Genomic DNA, 12,521 nt, shown 5'->3' with positions numbered 1-12,521 from the left:
ACAGCTACTGCAGGTGCAGGTTAAACTGAGGAGGACACAGCTAGAGCTGGAATAGGCTAAACTGAGGTGGACACATCTACTGAAGGTGCAGTCTAAACTGAGGAGGACACAGCTACTGCAGGAATAGTGTAAACTGAGGAGGACACAGCTACAGCAGGAATAGGCTAAACTGAGGAGGACACAGCTACAGAAGGTGCAGTCTAAACTGAGGAGGACACAGCTACAGCAGGGACAGGCTAAACTCAGGAGGACAGAGCTACAGCAGGGACAGGCTAAACTGAGGAGGGCAAAGCTACAGCAGGGACAGGCTAAACTGAGGAGGACACAGCTACTGCAGGTGCAGGTTAAACTGAGGAGGATACAGCTACAGCAGGGACAGGCTAAACTGAGGAGGACACAGCTACAGAAGGAACAGGCTAAACTGAGGAGGACACAGCTACTGGAGGTGCAGGTTAAACTGAGGAGGATACGGCTAAAGCAGGTGCAGGTTAAACTGAGGAAGATACAGCTACAGCAGGGGGCAGCTAAACCGAGGAGGACACAGCTACAGCAGGGACAAGCTTAACCGAGGAGGACACAACTATAGCAGGTGCAGGCTAAACTGAGGAGGACACAGCTACAGCAGGGACAGGCTAAACTGAGGAGGACACAGCTACAGCAAGGACAGACTAAACTGAGGAGGATACAGCTACAGCAGGGACAGACTAAACGGAGGAGGATGGCAAAGAAACTTCATAGGTAATGAATATAATATGCAAAGTAGTCCTACATCCCAATAGCTATTAATTTGGAGAAAGAAATGATCAAGTTGGGTTTTAAGCCTGCTGTGTGCTAATCAGGGGCAGGCACCCCGAAACAGATGAGTGTCTCTGGTTTGCCTGGTATTGGCCAATTTCCATGCTTTTTCCCATGTGTTGCAGAGAACCCTTAGGCTCTTCTGTCATTTACAGCTCGGCTTTGGTTCCTCCAGTTTGAGATAATTTGCTATTGCTTTTCCATTAAACATTTCCAAAAAAATGAAACCTCTGCGTCTCTTCAATGTGAAACAACTCAACCTCCTGTGTATTAATAAGCTGTATGTACCCTGGAATAGTGGTGCCTGTTTTCGGATACTATGAGCTAATGTGCATTCTCATTCTGATGGAGCATTGCCCAAATATAAGCCCAATGTGTAATCTCTTCAGTGAGGAAACGTGGCACTTGTCATCAGGTGAGATTACAAGGTTACATGTGAATCCTCATATAAGAATTTGGGTCTAGCACTAAGTTACTGACCACAACGTCTCCTCCAAATTGTCTTCTCTCCTGTCCTTCGGGCTTGTCCATTATTTTATCAGAATTTGACTCAATCCGACCCTGTTGTCAACCAATATGGCAACCGGCGACATTCACTTCATCAGACTGGCGGTCCATTCACCAGACCCTTAGATGGTGGATTAGTATATTTATTCTTCTTTTTAACCTTGTAAAAAATCCATAGGACCGTTCCACAAACTCAGCCGGAGCCGGCGCTGCCGCCATCAGGAGACGCTGGAGAAGACAACTTTGAGATCAGATTGAAATGTGTAATGTAAGGATCCTCATATGTGTGGAGACCGAGCATAGACGGGACTCATCAATGTATTTATAGCTGGAGGTTGTTTGATGGCAGTGAAGATTTGGTATGTCTTCGGTAATATATGCAACATTTTTGGATATTTTAGTTTTTTCCAGAATTATAGTCGGAACGTCGCACATGTCCATTGGATTAAGGAGCACGGAGGGATTTTTGGATTTTGTATTGTTGATTATTTTTCTTGTAGACCATCAATGTGTCCCTGGGCCTCGTCCTTTCTATTTCTTTGGTGTTGTGCATTTTCTATGTAGATAGTAAAGATAATGATACAACAATGTCCAAGCATGCAGTATTTCCCGGTGCCGTTCCTCCCGTTGTCGTGAACCTCATACAATATGTAACGTGCATTTGTTGCTTTCTCTCTGCAGCATTTTGTCCTCAGACACATAAACAGCAACCAGTGCCTGGACGAGCCGACAGAAGACGATAAGATGGTCCCCACCATGAAGGAGTGCAACGGGAGCAGATCCCAGCAGTGGCTCTTACGTAACATGACCTTGAGCGCATAAACCTCCACCACGGCTGAGGAGTCTGAGGACCTTCATTAGCAGCTACCAGGACACTTGAGTGCAAAATGACACTTTCTACAGTCTCACTGACATCAAATAATTGAAAAACCTCCTGGAATCCCCCTGGGAGGACACAAATAGGACTTTTTCTAATTATTCTCCTGTAACAACACCTGACTGGACTTGCCCAGCTGCAAATTGTGTCTGTTTACCGGAGGATTCAGAAGCCGCTCTGGAGGCTGTAAATACCGAGACGTCCCAGGATGCACCAGGCTGAGGGGGAAGAGAGTGGAAATATTGTAATGTAAAAGAATATTTTATTACAAAGAAGAGGATGTGAACTCCACCCGTATCCATCACAGACCATAGTCTTCATTAGAGATAAGCGAGTATACTCGTCCGAGCTTGATGCTCGTTCGAGTATTAAGGTACTCGAAACGGCTCGTTGCTCGGACGAGTATTTCCCCTGCTCGAGATCGAGCATTTAATTAAAAAAACACAGTGAAGAACAATGAAGAATAGAATAAAAACAGTGAACACAGTGACCACAGGATCATTTAAGTGAAAAACACAGTGAAGAATAGATTACAGATGTTCGGCACATCTGCTTACTTGTCGGGAGATACGCGCGGAACGGTGCGAACAAAATAGTATGTGAAGAACAATATATATGTGTGAAGAACACATTGCAGAACACGGTGAGCAGGACAGAGACAACGAGGAGCAGCACAGAGACACCGGGGAGCAGCACAGAGACACCGGGGAGCAGCACGGAGACATCGGGGAGCAGCACAGAGACACCGGGGAGCAGCACAGAGACACCGGGGAGCGGCACGGAGACACCGGGGAGCAGCACAGAGACACCGGGGAGCAGCACGGAGACATGGGGCAGCGGCAGCACGAAGACATGGGGCAGCGGCAGCACGGAGACATGGGGCAGCGGCAGCATGGAGACATCAGGCAGCGGCACGGAGCGGCACGGAGACATCGGGGCACGGAGACATCGGGGCACGGAGACATCGGGGAGCGGCGGGGAGCCGCACGGAGACATCGTTGCACGGAGACATCGGGGAGCGGCACGGAGACATCGGGGCACGGAGACAGCGGGGCACGGAGACAGCGGGGCACGGAGACATCGGGGCACGGAGAGAGCGGGGCACGGAGACATCGGGGCACGGAGACATCGGGGCACGGAGACAGCGGGGCACGGAGACATCGGGGCACGGAGACAGCGGGGCACGGAGACATCGGGGCACGGAGACATCGGGGCACGGAGAGAGCGGGGCACGGAGAGAGCGGGGCACGGAGACAGCGGGGCACGGAGACAGCGGGGCACGGAGACAGCGGGGCACGGAGACAGCGGGGCACGGAGACAGCGGGGCACGGAGACATCGGAGAGCGGCGGGGAGCCGCACGGAGACATCGTTGCACGGAGACATCGGGGAGCGGCACGGAGACAGCGGGGCACGGAGACAGCGGGGCACGGAGACAGCGGGGCACGGAGACAGCGGGGCACGGAGACAGCGGGGCACGGAGACAGCGGGGCACGGAGACAGCGGGGCACGGAGACAGCGGGGCACGGAGACAGCGGGGCACGGAGACAGCGGGGCACGGAGACAGCGGGGCACGGAGACAGCGTATCTCCCGACAAGTAAGCAGATGTGCCGAACATCTGCAATCTATTCTTCACTGTGTTTTTCACTTAAATGATCCTGTGTTCACTGTTTTTATTCTATTCTTCACTGTTCTTCACATCTGATAACTTGTCGGGAGATAATATACGCGCGGAACAGTGAAGAATAGATTGCAGATGTTTGCATACATCTGATCACTTATCAGAAGACATTCTTTGAAAAATGCTCGAGTCTCCCATTGACTTCAATGGGGTTCGTTATTCGAGACGAGCACTCGAGCATCTGGAAAAGTTCGTCTCGAATAACGAGCACTCGAGCATTTTAGTGCTCGCTCATCTCTAGTCTTCATGTGTCCAGCTTCCATGGTGTCTGAGGGATTTTTGTGAGATCGTCCTCCGTGACACATTTCTTCTAGTTCCGATGTCTCTGATTCTAAAGTCTTTGAGGACAATGCAGAAAGTTTCTTCCCATTAGGAATGGTCCAGTCTATTGCATCATGGAAAAGGAAAGCTAAGCGTGGGACGGCACCCGGATGACCATATTCCTGAAAAACTTTAACCCAGACTGTGAAGGCACAGAAGCAGAGACAGGGCAGGAGCAAAGCTTAAGAGGGTGCAGAAGGTGGGGTCCCACCAAGGACAAGGAGCCTTAGGTGGACCCTCAGAGCATTTAGGGTCCAAAACCAGTGTTATAAACAATCCATTAATATAGATGTGATGGAAAGAGAAGGGGATGAGGCTCCCTAGTGTGGGGATTATCCTTATGTATTTGGGTGGATCAAATTCAACAAATGGTAATTGTTCCCCTTAAGATGTTTTCCCGCAGCCACAGCCGTGTTCTTAGACTCCCTAGATGACCGATCTGATGGCAGGAGATCTCCTGAACTAGACAGAAGTAAACCAGATGGATCCAAGGTTGGAAATTTTATATCACAATAGTATCGTGGAAAAGACAACGCGTTTTGCGTCTGACTTGACTTGATGAAGCCGCTAGTGCTGTGTGCGAAATGTATTGTCCTTTTAACTATAAAATATTTTATCATTTTACTTGTTTACTTTGAATTGTTTCTTAAGAATATTAAAAGAGACCATATACCGCGCCCCTAGAAACTTCCTCCTTTGTCCTCATTGGATTTCCAACCTTGGATCCATCTGGTGACTTCTAAACAATAGATTATTACTTTGGACCTGGCAAGGACCTTACATTGGGGCCCAGCGGTTACACATCTGTAACATGAGGTCCCAGGCCTCCCGGGAGGATACGGCTGCCTCCTCTACTCTGCCTGGAGTCATCAATGTCTTGGAAACCAGAATCTGACATGAGGCTGTGAGAGGTCCTGCTGCACACTGGGCCACACAAATGCTAAGACAACCTACAGACGTCAGGCAGATGTACTTACCTGCCAGGAGATCTAGTTGTGCGTCTGTCTATCCAGAGGACCTTTGACCACCTCCATCAACTCCACCTGTCTTCATTGTATAATAGTTGCTGCTTCGCTGATCCTGATGTAGTTGTGTTCTTGTCTCCTGCCTCCACCCTTCCAAAACTAACGGCATTGATTTATGGGGAATAGTGGGGGGTGGGAAGAAAGAATCAAAAATTGGTGAAAAAAGCTTTTCAGGCGACACCCGTTTCAGGATTTTTGTTGCCCTTATGAATATTAAAGCCCCTAAAGTTTTGGAATCACTCCCTACATCTGGTGCTGGAAGCTTCTTGGGGAATGGAGGACGTGTCCCTTCTGCTGCTTTCAATCTGCAGTTTCAGGACCTTTGGAGGACCTTCTAAGGTCCTGAAATGGCTCTTGTGTACATGTGTATTTAGAGCAGGAACAGATGTACAAGGATTTCATGGGTGAAGGTCCTTCTAAGTATGAAATTTGATGGGTGGTTTGGGTGGCCATGGACCCCCTAGAATGGGGGATCTGGGATCTTCTGTAACAGAATCAATGGGTGCAAATAGTTGGAGTTGATGTAGTTGGTGGAAGGTTCTCACCCAACTGGTTAATCATATCCCCCGGCCCAAAATCACATTCCATCTATCCATAGCCAGAGGGGAAGGGCAATGCCCAACTCTAGAAAACAATGATGTTAAGATTTTGGATAGGAAAAGCGTAAAATACAGAGATCAAAATGAAAGGTTAAACGGACCCCCCCCCCCCCCAGAACAGCCGAAAACATTTATATGTAACAGATCACCGGACGCCTGGGTCCACTCCGTGTAATGTTCTGCTTGTTGTATCTGGTCCAACCAGAAAGGTTTCCGTTAAACAAGGAGAAGGCGTTCTGTGCTTCCCGATTTTATTACATTTTATGTCACTTATTCTGTGGGATTAAAGGTTCTCTCTTCTACCAAAATCAGAAAGTCAGAACTGACCTGTGATTGGCCGCCGTCATTGCAAGAGAAGATTTCCCATAGCAGCCAATCAGATCCCCCTGAATAATAAGAGCCGGAGTTTGATTGGTTGCTATGGGCATTTTTTGGATCCTTAAGCTCAAAATGTGATGAATTGAAATTTTTGAAATCTGATGCAAATGAAGGAGCCGTGTCCTGTACCTGTGGGAATAAATGCGACTGAACCCGTGTGCTCCTGTGTAATTATGCTGCAAATAATCGATATAAAATGTTACATTTTTAGGAGCTCCAACACTTTGGGAACCTCCCGTGGTCCCGGAAAAGTCTTCAAATCTCCTGAATCTGACAAAATGTTCAGACAAAAACAAAGTGTCGAGTGTCCACTTCCCGTAGTTGCCCCCCGATACCCCAAAGGGGCGTGGCTTAGTAAAGATAACATGACCCACCCCACCCCAGGGACGCCCATAAAAGGGGCTGGGCTCTAATTGGAAAGTTCCCTAAGTTTCTTAGGAAAGACCAGCAAAAAAGCTGCTGCAGAACCTCTTTTAAAAAGTAAGTAAATATCAGTCAGTGGTTACTGTGGGTTTTCTTGTGCGGTGTCACTTCCAGCTGTCTGTATTGTGTCCTGGCGCACACATCACACGGTACATTATAGGATAATATCTGGAGATGAAATCTTCTATAATCATCGTCTCTTGGAGGTGAGGGATCGGTCGCACAGAGGATAAAGCACAAGACACTAACGGCTCCACAGACCTGAATAGTGACAGAGATTACAGTCCTTGTCCCACCATCCCTGATCCTCCATGTGGGTCTCATCCTCTCACATCTTACAAGGTTTTAGTGTCAATCATTTCTTGGGCTTGTGATCACATCCCCCTATTGGCCGGGTCTGGGATTGCACTTTGTCCCTTCAGTTCTGTAGGACACAATCTCTGGACATGAATGATTCTTACATCACTTAGATTTTATCTGTTGTGAGATTTCTGATGGATTCTGCTCCCCCCCCCCCCCTCTGTACCTTCCTGTCCCACCTCCCATCCTTACTCCTTCTTTCCCTCCCTCTACTCCTCCTTCCTTGTTCTACCTCTTCCTTCTTTTGTTTTCGTCTTTCACTACCTTCCTATTCGCTTCCATTTTCATTGTATCTTTCTTCACATTCTCTCTCCCTCCTCCCTTTGCCTTTTCCTTGCTCCTTGTCTGTGTATCCCTCTTCTTTCTTTCCTTCCTTCTTTCTTTATCTTTTCTTCCCTTTCCTTTGCTCTCTAACTTTCTCTCCCCTTCTCTCGCTTCTTCTCTCCGTCTTTCCATTTTCCTTCCTCCTCTTTTTTTCCCTGATATCTTGTCCTCCTCCTTCTCCCTTTGCTATTTTATTCTCTCCTTTCATCATTCTAGTTGCTACTTTCTTTTCATCCTTCTCCTTTTTATCCCTCTTTGTCTTTCACCGTTCTCTCTTTTAATCGTTCTCCTTATTACTTTTCTGTTCTCTCCCTTCTTCCCTTCTTCCTTCTCTCCATCCTTCTCTCCATTCTCTTCCTCGTTGCTTATGTCTTTACCTCCATCTAATTCACATTTCCTCTTTTCTTCCTCTTTCCTTCCTGTTGTCTTCCATCTTCCCTCTTTCTGTCTCCCTCCCCTATTTTCTTTCTTTCCGCCTTCTCTATCCCCTCTTCCTCCTTATCCCTCCTTGTCTCTTCTCCTCATTACTTCTCTGTCCTCTTTCCTTCCTTCTCTCTCCTTCCTCTCCTCCTTCTACTTCTGTTTCTCTTTCCCTCCTTCTCTTATTCACATTTCCTTTCTTCTTCCTCTTTCCCTCCTCCTTTCTTCCTCTGTCTCTTCCCTTCTCTTTCTCCTTCCATCTTTCTTGCTCCTTCTCTCGGTCCTTCCTATTTCCTTTCTTGCCAAATGTTGATTCCATGAATAAAAACTTCTTACAGTGACAGATTTAAAGGTAAATTCCTTCAATCAGCGGAGTCTCTGTATTATAGGATCTCCACAGACCTGGATCTCTATAACCGGACTTCCCATACATTCCTTGTGATAATTCTTGTTTTCGTGTTGCTAGGGGTAACGCTGGGCAGGAGGGAACCCGCTGACAATCCACAGCGCAGAACAATGAAGTCGCTGATATTCTTAGCCGAATGCCGGCTCACAGGTTTCATGTGGAATTGTTTCATCCGCTCACAGGTTGAGACGCGTTTATTTTGGGGAGACGTATGTGGGGGTCCAGGTCTCCCTTCATGTTTCTTGTTTAAGGCCGCGTTCACATTTACTACTTTCGTCAGTCACTTTCTATGACGTCCACCTGGTCCACAACTCCTGGAACCTCCATAGAAGTAACGGAGAAGCTGAAGATGTTCATCAACCTTTCATCTCATCTGGACAACAAGATTGTGTTGGGGACATTCATTTTGGAGACATAAATCCCAGAGGTGAGAACAGAGAACAAACCAGTACAAGTCACCACAAGAGAGAAAACTCCTTCTCTCTCCTCCTCATCAGCTTTTTACTCAGAAATCTATAAGGAATTTTGTCCTTAGCGAACGGAAGCATGAGGTTACATTCAAGTCTTTAAAGAGCGGAAAAGGAGCAGTGATTCACAGCAGCCAGGAGGGGGAGCAGTGAGTCACAGCAGCTAGGAGGGGGAGCAGTGAGTCACAGCAGCTAGGAGGGGGAGCAGTGAGTCACAGCAGCTAGGAGGGGGAGCAGTGAGTCACAGCAGCTAGGAGGGGGAGCAGTGAGTCACAGCAGCTAGGAGGGGGAGCAGTGAGTCACAGCAGCTAAGAGGGGGAGCAGTGAGTCACAGCAGCCAGGAGGAGGAGCAGTGAGTCACAGCAGCTAGGAGGGGGAGCAGTGAGTCACAGCAGCCAGGAGGAGGAGCATTGAGTCACAGCAGCTAGGAGGGGGAGCAGTGAGTCGCAGCAGCCAGGAGGAGGAGCAGTGAGTCACAGCAGCTAGGAGGGGGAGCAGTGAGTCACAGCAGCCAGGAGGAGGAGCAGTGAGTCACAGCAGCTAGGAGGGGGAGCAGTGAGTCACAGCAGCTAGGAGGTGGAGCAGTGAGTCACAGCAGCTAGGAGGAGGAGCAGTGAGTCACAGCAGCTAGGAGGGGAAGCAGTGAGTCACAGCAGCCAGGAGGGGGAGCAGTGAGACACAGCAGCCAGGAGGGGGAGCAGTGAGACACAGCAGCCAGGAGGGGGAGAAGTGAGTCACAGCAGCCAGGAGGGGGAGCAGTGAGTCACAGCAGCCAGGAGGGGGAGCAGTGAGTCACAGCAGCCAGGAGGGGGAGCAGTGAGTCACAGCAGCCAGGAGGGGGAGCAGTGAGTCACAGCAGCTAGGAGGGGGAGCAGGGAGTCACAGCAGCCAGGAGGGGGAGCAGTGAGTCCCAGCAGCCAGGAGGGGGAGCAGTGAGTCCCAGCAGCCAGGAGGGGGAGCAGTGAGTCCCAGCAGCGAGGAGGGGGAGCAGTGAGTCACAGCAGCCAGGAGGGGGAGCAGTGAGTCACAGCAGCCAGGAGGGGGAGCAGTGAGTCACAGCAGCCAGGAGGGGGAGCAGTGAGTCAAAGCAGCTAGGAGGGGGAGCAGTGGGTCACAGCAGCCAGGAGGGGGAGCAGTGAGTCCCAGCAGCTAGGAGGGGGAGCAGTGAGTCACAGCAGCCAGGAGGGGGAGCAGTGAGTTCCAGCAGCTAGGAGGGGAAGCAGTGAGTCCCAGCAGCCAGGAGGGGGAGCAGTGAGTCACAGCAGCTAGGAGGGGGAGCAGTGAGTCACAGCAGCTAGGAGGGGGAGCAGTGAGTCACAGCAGCTAGGAGGGGGAGCAGTGAGTCACAGCAGCCAGGAGGGGGAGCAGTGAGTCACAGCAGCCAGGAGGGGGAGCAGTGAGTCACAGCAGCTAGGAGGGGGAGCAGTGAGTCACAGCAGCTAGGAGGGGGAGCAGGGAGTCACAGCAGCCAGGAGGGGGAGCAGTGAGTCCCAGCAGCCAGGAGCGGGAGCAGTGAGTCCCAGCAGCCAGGAGCGGGAGCAGTGAGTCACAGCAGCCAGGAGGGGGAGCAGTGAGTCACAGCAGCCAGGAGGGGGAGCAGTGAGTCAAAGCAGCCAGGAGGGGGAGCAGTGAGTCAAAGCAGCTAGGAGGGGGAGCAGTGGGTCACAGCAGCCAGGAGGGGGAGCAGTGAGTCCCAGCAGCTAGGAGGGGGAGCAGTGAGTCACAGCAGCCAGGAGGGGGAGCAGTGAGTCCCAGCAGCCAGGAGGGGGAGCAGTGAGTCCCAGCAGCCAGGAGGGGAAGCAGTGAGTCCCAGCAGCCAGGAGGGGGAGCAGTGAGTCCCAGCAGCTAGGAGGGGGAGCAGTGAGTCACAGCAGCTAGGAGGGGGAGCAGTAAGTCACAGCAGCTAGGAGGGGGAGCAGTGAGTCACAGCAGCCAGGAGGGGAAGCAGTGAGTCACAGCAACCAGGAAGGGGAGCAGTGAGTCACAGCAGCTAGGAGGAGGAGCAGTGAGTCACAGCAGCTAGGAGGGGGAGCAGGGAGTCACAGCAGCCGTGAGGGGGAGCAGTGACTCAAAGCAGCTAGGAGGGGGAGCAGGGAGTCACAGCAGCCAGGAGGGGGAGCAGTGAGTCACAGCAGCTAAGAGGAGGAGCAGTGAGTCACAGCAGCTAGGAGGGAGAGCAGTGAGTCACAGCAGCCAGGAGGGAGGAGCCATGAGTCACAGCAGCTAGGAGGAGGAGCAGTGAGTCACAGCAGCTTGGAGGGGAAGCAGTGAGTCACAGCAGCTAGGAGGAGGAGCAGTGAGTCACAGCAGCTAGGAGGGGAAGCAGTGAGTCACAGCAGCTAGGAGGGGGAGCAGTGAGTCACAGCAGCTAGGAGGGAGAGCAGTGAGTCACAGCAGCTAGGAGGGGGAGCAGTGAGTCACAGCAGCCAGGAGGGGGAGCAGTGAGTCACAGCAGCCAGGAGGGGGAGCAGTGAGTCACAGCAGCTAGGAGGGGGAGCAGTGAGTCACAGCAGCTAGGAGGGAGAGCAGTGAGTCACAGCAGCTAGGAGGGGGAGCAGTGAGTCACAGCAGCCAGGAGGGGGAGCAGTGAGTCACAGCAGCCAAGAGGGGGAGCAGTGAGTCACAGTAGCTAGGAGGGGGAGCAGTGAGTCACAGCAGCCAGGAGCGGGAGCAGTGAGTCACAGCAGCCAGGAGGGGGAGCAGTGAGTCACAGCAGCCAGGAGGGGGAGCAGTGAGTCACAGCAGCTAGGAGGGGGAGCAGTGAGTCACAGCAGCTAGGAGGGAGAGCAGTGAGTCACAGCAGCTAGGAGGGGGAGCAGTGAGTCACAGCAGCCAGGAGGGGGAGCAGTGAGTCACAGCAGCCAAGAGGGGGAGCAGTGAGTCACAGTAGCTAGGAGGGGGAGCAGTGAGTTACAGCAGCTAGGAGGAGGAGCAGTGAGTCACAGCAGCTAGGAGGAGGAGCAGTGAGTCACAGCAGCTTGGAGGGGAAGCAGTGAGTCACAGCAGCTAGGAGGGGGAGCAGTGAGTCACAGCAGCCAGGAGGGGGAGCAGTGAGTCACAGCAGCTAGGAGGGGGAGCAGTGAGTCACAGCAGCCAGGAGGGGGAGCAGTGAGTCCCAGCAGCCAGGAGCGGGAGCAGTGAGTCACAGCAGCCAGGAGGGGGAGCAGTGAGTCACAGCAGCCAGGAGGGGGAGCAGTGAGTCAAAGCAGCTAGGAGGGGGAGCAGTGGGTCACAGCAGCCAGGAGGGGGAGCAGTGAGTCCCAGCAGCCAGGAGGGGGAGCAGTGAGTCACAGCAGCCAGGAGGGGGAGCAGTGAGTCACAGCAGCTAGGAGGGGGAGCAGGGAGTCACAGCAGCCAGGAGGGGGAGCAGTGAGTCACAGCAGCTAAGAGGGGGAGCAGTGAGTCACAGTAGCTAGGAGGGGGAGCAGTGAGTCACAGCAACTAGGAAGAGGAGCAGTGAGTCACAGCAGCTAGGAGGAGGAGCAGTGAGTCACAGCAGCTTGGAGGGGAAGCAGTGAGTCACAGCAGCTAGGAGGGGGAGCAGTGAGTCACAGCAGCTAGGAGGGGGAGCAGTGAGTCACAGCAGCCAGGAGGGGAAGCAGTGAGTCACAGCAGCTAGGAGGAGGAGCAGTGAGTCACAGCAGCTAGGAGGGAGAGCAATGAGTCACAGCAGCCAGGAGGGAGGAGCCATGAGTCACAGCAGCTAGGAGGAGGAGCAGTGAGTCACAGCAGCTTGGAGGGGAAGCAGTGAGTCACAGCAGCTAGGAGGAGGAGCAGTGAGTCACAGCAGCTAGGAGGGGAAGCAGTGAGTCACAGCAGCTAGGAGGGGGAGCAGTGAGTCACAGCAGCTAGGAGGGAGAGCAGTGAGTCACAGCAGCTAGGAGGGGGAGCAGTGAGTCACAGCAGCCAGGAGGGGGAGCAGTGAGTCACAGCAGCTAA

At 52.2% G+C, this 12,521-nt stretch overlaps 1 protein-coding gene across 3 annotated transcripts in view; it reads left to right on the top strand.

Annotated features, from left to right (window-relative positions):
• Positions 1-6,340, top strand: part of GALNT13 (polypeptide N-acetylgalactosaminyltransferase 13) — a 322,291-nt gene extending 315,951 nt beyond the window's left edge. For 2 of the 3 annotated variants that reach the window (XM_072122489.1, XM_072122491.1), the window contains one exon: positions 1,984-2,122. Coding sequence is in view for 1 of the 3 variants with exons in the window: in XM_072122492.1 (XP_071978593.1) it covers positions 1,984-2,124 (141 nt within the window). In the remaining 2 variants the exon portion in view is untranslated. Of the gene's footprint in view, positions 1-1,983 lie in introns of all 3 variants that reach the window. The other variant, XM_072122492.1, reaches the window with a different exon arrangement.
• Positions 6,341-12,521: the final 6,181 nt, after the last annotated feature.

This window comes from Engystomops pustulosus, chromosome 8, assembly GCF_040894005.1.
Source record: "Engystomops pustulosus chromosome 8, aEngPut4.maternal, whole genome shotgun sequence".
NCBI lineage: Eukaryota > Metazoa > Chordata > Amphibia > Anura > Leptodactylidae > Engystomops > Engystomops pustulosus.
The sequence above is the reverse complement of the archived record's forward strand: the minus strand, read 5'-3'. Positions and strand labels throughout refer to the sequence as shown.